General features: G+C 37.2%; 1 protein-coding gene across 1 annotated transcript; it reads right to left on the bottom strand.

The window, feature by feature from the left end:
- Positions 1–10411: 10411 nt before the first annotated feature.
- LOC107711603 (GTPase IMAP family member 4-like) lies at positions 10412–11329 on the bottom strand. Its single transcript, XM_016516604.1, has one exon. The coding sequence runs from the start codon at positions 11240–11242 to the stop codon at positions 10412–10414; it is 831 nt and encodes a 276-aa protein (XP_016372090.1). The 5' UTR covers positions 11243–11329.
- Between the last annotated feature and the right edge of the window lie 969 nt (positions 11330–12298).

The following is a 12298-nucleotide window of genomic DNA, read 5'->3' as shown; positions in this document are numbered from 1 at the left end:
TGAACAGTAATGTTAGTAGACCTCCATGAAAAAATGAAAGCACTGTTTTTTTCTGCATTTGTATCTTTGTTTTATTGTATTTGACAGTTTGTTTTACTTTGTTTCTTTGTGTGTGTTCTTACTTGCTTATTGTATTTTATGTAAATAAAACACTAAAAATGCATGCACACTGGTGCATTTATAAATTGATGTTTTATATTAATTTCATTTAATTAAATGTATTTTACATTTTAGAATATAAACAAATGTAGCGTCTGGACCATTCAAACACACAATATATATTTTGTTAGCTAGATTTAACAAATACTCTGTAACACCCCAGGAAGCCGAACAGGCCCCTGGTTCCATGGCAACCCTGACACCCGATACATTTACGACCTCCTGGAATTTAGGTGAAGAAAATCGCTTCCTTGCCCATAGGGAAAATCCACAAGGGAAGGACTTTTCTTTGCTAATTAATTAATAGGAAAACCTTTCTTTGAATGAACACACATGATCCTTCAGGTCATTGGGTATATTATTGTCATCGTGTATTTTGTCTTTGAAATTGTATACTGTTATGCAGGCTTATAATCGAAACACACTCCTGTCAGCTTACATATATATAACTCTACCATGTTTAGTATCTATGAATTCGTATTCAGATGATCTACTTGAGAGTGTATATTGTATGTTTACACCTACGCAACATAGTAGTGTTCTAAGAGTCTTTAATAATTGTTATACAAGTTTCATATGCAAATTACCATGCTTTCAAACAAAGGGCCATAAAAATGCCCCAGTATCTCAGAACTCCCACTTGAGATTCCGGACTTCCTCATTGGACAAGCCCATCTTGAGAGGCGTGAATCTTTGCAGGCTTTAAAGGCCGCACTTCATGTGACCCACCCAGTCGGTGGTTCGGTTAGATTCTAAGATGAAGACATGAGCTAGAACGCTTCTGCAACCCCCCCCTAAGTTCGTGCCAGGCTTCGGCCTCGACTTTTCCATTCATCAAGATTCTCTGACTCAAAACTGGTTCTTTTCATCGACCCAAATTCAGCAAAGATCAACTGGAAACTTCAGATTACATCAAACCTCTCTTGCAGACAGATGAGACATGCAAGTATCAAACTTAGCCTTATTAATTGATACATTAGGTATCATTTGCACCTTTTTACAAAGGTGTGTTTGAACTAAGAATCTGATGTTTCCCTTCAGGCTGTAAATCTGCTGAATATGCAAATGGTTCTATAACTTCATATTCCTTATTTCTCTTCTCTTTACTGCGTTAAGCTTTTAACCCTTTCCTATACCAACTGTATGTGTGTGCGTGTGTATGTGTATGTTAGACCAGTTTAAGTGTTTATGTAGTATGTTAGACTAGTTTAAGTGTTTATGTAGTTAATAAAACCTTACTTGTATCACACTTGACGTTGTTCATTGTTTGCTCATAACTGGAGTCACTTAATCATGCAGATTTATGCTACAAGCTTTTGTAGAATTGTACAGTAAGAAAGTTATTTCCCTTAACCAGGAAATTAACGTTCTTAGAATTGACAAGACAGTTGACCCTGAGAGGTCAAGTAAATATCTACAGCGGATCTAAATATTCATAATTAATTATAACTAGTTATGATTAATTATTCATATTTCCCATGAGCTGATTCGTTACATGATTGGTGGAGAATGCGGGCATGATAAAACGAAAGTTATGAGTTTAAACACTGTCAACTTAAAAGTGTGTGCGTGATAGTCCAGGTTAAAATAGGGCGTGACTTGAGATACGCTGGTGTGTCCCTATTTGCTGGCTTGTGTAAATGCAGTTAAAGTGGGGGCTTGAATTTGTACCTCTGTTATGAAGAGTTTATGTATTTCATGCTTAATGGTATCAGTGTAAGGTTAATCTGATTTTAGCAAAGAAACCCTAATTTCAGTATTAAAGCATAAATCTGTCCTGACAAAGCATAAGTCTGAATCTCAGCTCAGCGGCATTTCCAAACTGTACCATAATGTAATATGCTTTAGTGAAGAAATCACAAAATTGCAGTATTGTTTAAATTGTTTCTTTGAAGAAGAAATCTCAGTACAGTTATATCAAGGTAGATGTGAGCGTTGCTCCTCTTTCTACAGCATAAAGGCCTTATAATTTATAATTAGATTGAAGCAATTCATCTACACTTTGACAGCATATATACAAGCCTAGCAACCTGGTGGTCATTACTGTGTTTCACTCGCTGAGTGAAATTAAAGGTGTAATACTGTATTTTAGTATTCATGTGTGAGGCACACATAACTACATATATGTTTAAACCGGCTTTAACTTACAGTAAACCTGTTTTGTAATTCTTTAAACAAGTGCAAGGAGTTTATTGTTACATTAGAGAAGCACTCACAGAAGTGCTTATTTAATGCAACAAGTCTTGAAGGACTGAAAGCACCACGTTTTAAAACTGTGGGCAACTTCTTTGAAATAGGCAGACACTAAACTGTTTGAATTACACTGGCATGCATTGGTTACCGTGACAACAACTTGTCACAAGGAAGCACTAACTTCACATAGCACACGCGACGCCATGTTGTAAACAAACCACCTGAAGCAGCTAAGCTAACACGACTTAGCATAGTTTCATCTTAGGCTAAGCTACCAAATAGCTTTAACAATTAGGGGTTAACACTCTTTAATTGAAGCTTTTAAATACAGCATGTGTGTATGCAGTGTGAAGTAATTTGAACTTAACCTAATCCCTGGTTTCTGATTTTTCCATTTCTCTTCTTTCCCTTTTTCTTCTTTTTCTATGTTTCTCAATCTTCAATTCGTCTCAGCGAATTTAACTATCTTAGATGTATCCTTCCTGAATGCTATTGCTCAGTTACTACCTAATTAAATCTAAATTTAATTACATTTTAACTGTCTATCTAGAGAAGAATCATTAAGTTATTGGGTGCTTTTAGTGACACAGTGAGTAATGTGCCACGGAGGGCGGGGCACACACATGGCAAACTGAACACGCAGCAGCTGTGACCAGACATGGTGTGTTGCCCAACACAAATCAGTTAATCACTAGTGCTACTGATTGTTCCCAATACCAGATTGATTACCCTGTTTTAATAATAGCAGTCAGCTAATTTTAAATCCATTTACATGGTATACCCCCTTTTGTTCCACTTTGTTTTGATGTTCTTTCTGAACCTCAAAAGGAACCAGAGACATTTCTATTTTTGATTTGTTTATTTTCAAACATGTGCCCTAATTTTTATGACCCTGTTACACAAGTCATCTAGACAAACACTAGGGCATAACTATCGTCCTGAGTACCAAATAATAAGCATAATCTGAATAGAAATGCTCTCTTTTTCCTTCTGCTTTCCCCTTTTCTCCTTCACTTCCTCAGAGATTGAGCCTGTTTGGGGAACCGTCAGTAAATTCTGAGTGATAATTTGACAAATAAGAGTAGTCTTAAGTCATCAATCAAAACCCTGTTTACGCCCTTTTCAGCAAACATATGCTGACCCAAACCGATCTTAGCATTCACACTCTGTTTTGATCTTGTAGTAGTCTCTAGCCCTTACTCTCAACACAAGTTTGCCAAAATGTTGCACATGCTCAGACTAACTGCCCAGAATGCAGACCAAAGAGGGCTGGCCAGGCGTTGTGAGGAACACCCCCTACCCCGGGCCGACGACCACCTACTGAGCCGAAAGCAACTGGACACAGAGAAAAGAGTACCTCAGACTCAGGGCTCAAGCGAGAGTTATGACTACAAAAAGCTCACCAAGGTCATCATCTTCCTGGCCCACAACCTCATGGGATTGAAACAGGAGGTAAATGATCTCAAGCAACAGATCACGGCGGTATCCCACAAGGACCCCAGCAGAATGGAGTTACAGGAGGAAATTGATAGACTTCAAGAGACTCTGATCCAGCAGCTGAACAACACTCAAGACAAGCTTGACATGTTCCGAAGAGAACTCAGGGACTCCTATAGGCTGCGAAAGGAAACGCAGTGGGAGAGACACCCTACTCCTGCATCCTCACTCAGCAGTGCAAACTCCCTCATATGCACCAAGCTACGAAGGGGGGAGCCAACACTTTCTGCTTAACAACTCAGCAGACAGAACCATAATACCTCAAGCAACCACAGGGAAGCATCCCTGCAGCAGCGCATGATGCGACCCCCAGAGACCTTGACAAGCTAGCCAGAAAACTCCCAGCATTCACATGGCCAGGAAAATAATAGTTCCTACTTTATGCAGGACGAGCAGTAATTTAGAACGGTGGCGTCGTTTTAAACATTGCTTGCAAGCAGACCCAATAATCAATCTTATGTGTCTGTTTCATAAGTTTTAGTAACTTCTTCTCCATGCGCATACCAGTTCCTGATCAAAACCAGATAAAATTATAGTTTGAATGCACCTTCCTACAAGCAGTAAGAAGTTTTCTGTGCTATAATGTGTTTAAATCGTACGATAAGAAACTAACCTGATTTTAGCGAAGAAATCCTAATTTCTGTGTTAGTGGAGCATAAGTCTTTTTCCTGACGACGAAATCTCAGATTAGCAGCTCATATAAATGGTACCAGAATAAATCGGTCTGATTTTGGGCGAAGAAATCCCCTTCTTCAGTACTGTGTAGGTGATCTGAGCGATGCTCCTCATTTCACTGATTTAAGGCCTTATTATGTGTTATGTATCATTGTATTCATATCGACCCGCTCATGTGAAACATTTACGTAACGCGTATACATGCGCGCACCAATTTCTTAAAGGCCGCACTTCATGTGACCCGCCCAGTCGGTGGTTTGTTGAATTTCTGAGAAGATGTGAGAAAAACGCACTCCAGGACATCCTAAGTTTTGTACCAGGCTACAAATTATTTGAAACTAAGGCTGGATTTAGGATAGTGAGGGTTACATCAAAAGCATGATTTAGGGGAAACACAACTAAACTATTCTGTGGCAAAGAAAAAAGATAGACAAAAGTGTCTAAAGAAAAATATAACTATGAAACAGTACTATTGGTCACTCCATCTTGTTTAATGATAATTTTCTAGGGCTAGATTAAATAAAATAATGAGAAGGAAAATATAATTCCAAAAAGTCCAAAGAAATGAAATCAGAAATGTTCATCACTGGGGTAATGAGATAGAAATGTTATTGGCCATGGATCCAAGAATTATGCAGAGATCTCAAATTTTCTTTAACTAATGAGTAATAATAAGAATACATGACAATTAAAATGACACAAAATGATGCATTTGAGAAATTACAGTTGGCTGTCTCAATTGCACCAGGAGTAGGTCAAATATTCTAAAACAACAACAAACATGTCCACTAAATGTGTGGAACACTGCTAAAACTGCATGTTCCCCATTTGGAACAGTATGTAAGAACATGATAGCCTGAGTGAAGTGTGAATGTGTGAGAATGATGGCCAGTGTGTGAATGGAGTAAAATATAATATCTGAAGAGACACTAAGGCAAAGCAATAAGTTGCCAAAACAGCTGTTATCCCAATTTTGATAATATCCCAATTTGAATATGTGGGCCCACAGGGCAGATTATTCCCACTAAAATAATGGACATGGGGGAACTTGGGATTGTTGTTGTGACAGGAAGAGAAAATAAATGCCACACTTGCACAGTGTAATAGCATGGGAAAGCAGATCAAAACAAGTTTAATCTAACTTTCTTTTCAGCATATCAAGATGAAGCTGATTTTTGTCAGAATATGAAATGTTGGTTTGTAATTATTAACTTGAGCAAAAGTGAGCTGAATGCTTTCCAGATGTCTAAGAAATTATATGTTGATAGTAGATTGGTTGAAAGTGAATAATAATAATAATATTCACATTAAAAAATGCAAATCATAATAAAAAGCCAAATTATATGAGACAAAAATAAGATTTAAGCCCTGGTGGTAATGAAAATATGAAAACCCCCTGAAAAGGGCCAGGACAGCATTCAGCCAACATACACTTTCCACAGGTGACACAAGGAAGGACAATGGGCCAAATGAGCAGATGATGGAATGTTGTCACTAACAAAAATAGTTTAAATCTCATTCACAGGGGACAGCAACTCAATTCCAGGAAGGTTTGCTCCAACAATAAGAGCCAGTGAGAATGTGTTGGGATCTCAGAAGAGGACTGTTCATTGATCAGATGAATGGTTGCAGATTGACACCGGAGACCACAGCTCTCATCTTAAAATATACCAACCAGCTTCTGTAATCCCAAACAACTTGAAATGAGAAACCATCCCTGGCCAACAGGGAAAGACCATGACAACAAATCACTGGTGAAGATGAAATGAATGATAAAATAGCTAACAGGATGATCAAGACAAAAGGAACAGATGTGGGCCAACAAATGGAAAAATTTAAAATAAAAGAAAAAGAGAAAAAATAAATAAAATTGAAGCCGATAATAAAGAAAAGACCAAAAACACAAGGTAAGAAGATGCAGAATCCAGTAAAGCTCAGAAAGAGTATAAGAAATTACAGGGAGTAAAGGGAAACAAAGACATTAAAAAAAAAAACTAATGGAACTCCAATCCAGCATGCCAACCAAATAATTCAGTTAATCTCTGTGATGATGCTACCTAATCGATTAGCAGTCAAGCTCATAAAAAGGTAATGACTATGTAAACAAAGGAAATAAATGTAGCAGATTTGGAAACTAAAAAAGCCTCAGGATGCATAACAGCAATATTAGCTCCAATTGTTTTAATAGAACCACAGCCTCAATTGATGATAGTTTTCGAATACAAGAACAAGCAACTTTATATGAACAGTCTATGTGGCAACAAAGAGGAGCTATAAAAGACTCAAAATGTTTGCCGTTCTCAGGAAGGACAGATTGTTGCACCAACCACTCTTCTAAACATTCTAATTCCAGATGCACATGGATTTGATCACTGTGCGAGGGGGGAGGTAATAAGGAGAATTAAACAACAAGGATATTAAACAACAAGGATATTGGTCCCCATATTTAAAACCAGTAGTGGATGAATTTTTGTCCTCCTGTGAAATTTGCGCCAAATATAATATTAGAAAAGGTATAACAACACCAATAGGTCATATGCCATTACTAGAAGGACCGTTTAAACACTTGGTGATGGATTATGTGGACATGATAAAACGGGTGCAAGGTAAAAGGTATATGCTTGTGGTAATAGACAGATTTAGTAGATGGGTTGAAGCAGTACCATCGGCAGATGAAGGGACAGCAACAGTGATTAAATTTCTGACAAGAGAAGTATTTCCTAGATTTGGAATACCATCTGAAATAAGTTCAGATAATCGCAAGGTATGGTTGAGAGATTAAATGGTACCATTAAAACTAAAATGAACAAAATATGTGCAAGTACTAAACTTAACTGCTTTGCCTCTTGCATTAATGAGTTATCGTATGCAAATTAACAGAAGTACACATAACACCGCATGAAATGCTTATGGGTCGACCTATGCCTGCACCATCCTGTAGGGGCCCCTATAAAGGACCCCCACTAGAACAATTGCAAATGGAACCAAGAACCTGCATGAAGAAACTAACTGCGATACACAAAACTATCTATTAACAGGAAATAGAGAACAGCAGCCTAGTAAGGAGACAGAGGCAGCGTGTCCAATTGTCCCGGGTGACTAAGTAGCAATATCTGAGAATATTAAGGAAAAAATGGAAGGATCCCAGGAGAAAGGATTACTCCAACAGCAATCCAAATAGAAGGAAGCACTACTTTGTAGAGTACCCAAACTAAATGAAAATCAACAAAAGAATTTTGAAACAGAACAACAAAAAACAGAAAATCAACAAAAGAAAAAGAAAAAATCAACAAAAAATTGAAACAGAAAATACAAAAGAAGAGGAAAATGAAAGGGAGCATAGCATTAAAAACTCCGAAAAAGACCAACAACGAGTTTTACCAAATAAAGAGGCTCCCGCAAATGGAAAAATGAGCAAAGCAATACGGACAATGACCATCATATGCCTAGTGCATTTAATAATGCAAGTCCAAATACAACCAACGGAAAACAGCCCTATTTCCCTTCACGTAACTTTTCAGTCTTAACAGAACAAAGAATATAGATGATATCCAAAACGATGAGGAAATTAGTAAAGGCGATGAGTTATGGGAAACAGCACAAAATAATGAGTGGCATAGATGGGCAACCTTTACAGCTAGAGAGATAGGAAAATAAAATTGCTGGCTGTGCTCCAAATCTCCTTTAAACAAAACAATAGCAGTACCAAATCCTCATGATTATATAAAATGTGCTAAATTTTATACAAATGTTAGTCATTTAGAAGATTTTGCAAGGTCATATTGTTCAGCTGAATGTCTGGGAAATTCTAAATTTACAGACTGTTTTAGTAGACCATACTGGGGAAATTGGTGTTTGTATTCTGATGAGAACCAATATATGAAAAGAGCAACAAAAAAGGTAGAGATTCCAGAATGGTATAGCATATATTATAAACAAGAATGTTTTCATAAACCAAAAGGAACACACAATTTGGGCAAATTCAAAGGGAAATACGCTGTTATTTGGTGTATATAGACAGGAAAAAAACTTTTGGAAATCAGAAATTCCTTCCAGAGCTCCGGATCTGTTAGCACATGGAATAAACAAGGGAATTAAAATAGCGCCCAAAAAATGTGAAAATCAAACTATCGCTCTACCTTCAATAGAAAGATATGAAGACCAATCATTAATAGCAGATTTCTTTTGGATTTGTGGAAATGAACAATTATTGCCTTCTTTACCTATTGGGTGGAAAGGAATATGCGTAAGAGTATGATTACTCCAAGAAATGACCATGGCACCATGGGGAACAGAACAAAATGCAAATAAAGAAAATGACAGAATTACAAGAGCGTATATACCAGACCCTAATATATAAATAGATTTAACTGGACAACCTAGAGGAATTCCATACGAGTTTAAGGCAAGAGATTAAATTAAATCAGGGTTTGAATCGACATTTATTTGGATTTCACAAAACAAAAATACAGAATGGATTAATTATATTTATTATAATCAACAAAGATTCATCAATTATACTGATGATGCGTTAACATTGTTAGGAGACCAAGTGCACACAACAAGTAGAATGACATGGCAAAATAGACAGGCTCTCAATTGGTTTTTGGCAGACAAAGGAGGAGTTTGTGTAATGTTCGGAGATCAATGTTGTACTTGTATACCAAATAATACTGCGCCTGGAGGAGCATTTAGTGAAGTTATGATTAAAATACTAATCTTAATTCAATATAATACATATAATTATTAAGAAGACGACATTATTCTACAATTATTATTTAAAAAGACTATGTGTAGTAACTGTGGGTTAAAAGCTGCAGTGAAAGAACTGAGTGAACTATTTAAAACTTGAAGACCCTGCATATATGGAAAGAATCTGTTCAAGATCTAGAAATATACATGACAGCTATTGATCATTCTATATATGGTAAGAAACACCTATCTAAAAATTAAACAATACATATATGGAATTATGTAACCATCTCCAGGCATATATATATTTGTGTAGAAAAGACATTCAGGAGTTGCCTTGCAAACTGTAACTCGGCTTGGTTGTTTGATCAATAAAGTCTACTGGCTTCAAAACCTCTTTAGCAATTTCTTTTGAACAAGGAAAATTCCACAACACGTCCAGGCTGCACCCTGGGGCAACTCATCCAGTTCAGTGTAAACTCCGCCCCTGATTATAAAGATTTTATTGGTCGTGTCCATCACAGTGTTGATTTCCAACACTATTCTACAAAAAATACTAACTCCTAAACCTACCCCACACCCTGACCCTAATCTTAACCAGTGAAATTGACTGCACGGTGGGAAAGAAAGTTGCAGTTCAAACAATAAGGAGTTAATAAGATTATGCAATATGAGATCGCTGAGCCTTAACTCCCCAACCAGATGTCGCCGGACAATGGGACCTTTTTAGTTGCACCCAACGTAATAACCCCTCCTACCCTGTGAATCATTAAGCAAACTCCGGTCCAAACACCACCGGCCACGAGCTTTGGGCTTTGCTCTCATGGAGCATATTTATTTATATAGGCATATTTATTTAGCATATTTTATTTTAGATCAACAATAATTTTTTTTTTAAATTTATAAACCCTGCTGGAAAAAAAACAACAACAAAAAAAACAGCTAAAACCAGCCTAAGCTAAGCTGGTTTAAGCTGGAAGTAGCTGGTTTTAGCTGGTCTCCCAGCCTGACCAGCTAAGACCAACCTGACCAGCTAAGGAAGTGGCTAAAACCCCTCTAAAACCAGTCTGCTGACCAGCTAAGACCAGACTGGATGACCAGCTAAAACCAGCCAACCAGTTTAGGCTGGTTTTAGCTTTTATTTTAATTTTTTCTTCAGCAGGGAAGAAAGTTTTTATTTTGAAATGTAAGTCAATTACAATTGGCTAAGGACAACCCCATTTTGGGGGTCCTGCGCACTTTTGGAAGTCACACCCCCTTTTGGAGATCTCCGGTCTGCAGTCATACCTACACTGGCGTCTTTACTTTTCTTCAATGAAGGTGCATTGTTCATCTTAATTTTACGGTATATGAACCATACCATAACGCACATTAATATTACCACACCTACAACCCCCAATAATCCTATATTATTCTCTTCTTTCAACTTCGGTCTCTCTTCTTTCTCGCTCTGCCTCTTCTGAGCTTCCTTGTACATCATATTTGTATAATGCTCTCTACCGTTCTCCATCACCATTTTTATCATCTTCTCCAACAGTCCATTAACCTGCATTGAATTGTTATCTTTGTTATTGAAAACATGATACCTGGATTTACACTGTCTAACAAGCTCATTCATCTGCTTATTTTCTGTCAGAAACTCATCTATTGGTTTGTCTAACTGATCTCCTCTAGTGAACAGAATGATAGTGTAATTATCAGCTTTTTCTCCAAAATTTTTCTGAATCCATTTCACAGTATTTTTCTCTTCATCTGTGAATCTCACATCCAGTCTGATGGCCAGCAGAAACACATGAGGGCCAGGAACAGACATGTTGACACACTTCTCAATCTCCTCCTTCAGTTGATTTTCACTTATGTTTGTATCAAACATTCCTGGAGTGTCGATCACAGTGATCCCATTCTGCTGATGTTTTTGGCATGTATTAGTCACAGATTCAAAAGAATGTTTTTCTTTAAACACCTTTCCTTTTAGGATTGTGTTTCCTGATGCACTCTTTCCAGCTCCAGTTTTACCAACCAACATTATCCTGAGATCTGGCAAGACTGTAGAAGATAAAAAAAGACAAATGGTGCTTTAATTAACACGTTTCAAGTTTCAAGTTTAGTTTATTTCTAGAGCACATTTAAAAACAACAGTAGCTGACCAAAGTGCTGTACAAAAAGGGCCGTAAAACAAACAACAAGGTACTGTACATAGTATTGTACATTACAGATAAAAAAAAAAACAACAACAAAAAAACAGCAAAGACAAAAAGAAAAACCACAGTTCTCAAACTGAATTAAATGCCAATGAATAAAAATGTGTTTTAAGACTAGTTTTAAAAGCAGAAAAAGTTGGGGCCATCCTCACTGATAATGGTAGTGCATTCCAGAGTTTAGGGGAAGCTACAGCAAAGGCACGATCTCCCCTGTGCTTCAGTCTTACTCTAGGGACTGCCACCAACATAAGGTCAGCAGACCTCAGAGACCTGGATGGAATGTGCAGTTGTATAAGATCAGAAAGGTAGGTTGGGGCTAGGCCGTTTAAGGATTTATATGCAAGCACTAAAACCTTAAAATCAATTATAAAACAGACCGGAAGCCAATGTAGGGAAGCATTGTTCCTGTTTACGTGTTCGAGTTAAAAGTCGAGCTGCAGCATTCTGCACTAACTGCAAGCATGAGAGAGAGGCCTGGTTGACACCAACATAGAGGGCATTACAATAGTCTAAATGAGATAAAATAAAGACATGTATAAGCCTTTCAAAATCATTAAATGACAAAAAAGTCTCAATTTTAGATAAAAGCCTTAACTGATAAAAACTTGACTTTACTACAGAGTTTATCTGTTTGTCAAGTTTAAAATCCATATCCAATATTACACCCAGGTTTTTAACAGTGGACTTAACATGTCCCAGATCAATGTTAGAGACCTTGTTAGTACAATTTGGACCAAATATCATAATTTCAGTCTTGCTCTCATTAAAATGTAAAATAAAATAGGGCCATCCAATCTTCAATATCTCTGAGGCAATCAAAGAGAAGTTGCAAAGAGCTGGCACGTTCCCATTTCAGTGGCAGATAAATTTGTGTGTCATCT

The sequence above is a fragment of the Sinocyclocheilus rhinocerous genome, unplaced genomic scaffold, assembly GCF_001515625.1.
Source record: "Sinocyclocheilus rhinocerous isolate Xijiao unplaced genomic scaffold, SAMN03320098_v1.1 scaffold1530, whole genome shotgun sequence".
Classification (NCBI taxonomy): domain Eukaryota; kingdom Metazoa; phylum Chordata; class Actinopteri; order Cypriniformes; family Cyprinidae; genus Sinocyclocheilus; species Sinocyclocheilus rhinocerous.
This window is presented reverse-complemented; position numbering and strand designations above follow the sequence as displayed.

Coding starts and splice junctions, on each gene's coding strand:
- LOC107711603 (XM_016516604.1), bottom strand. CDS start 11,242: ATGTTGGTTGGTAAAACTGGAGCTGGAAAGAGTGCATCAGGAAACACA.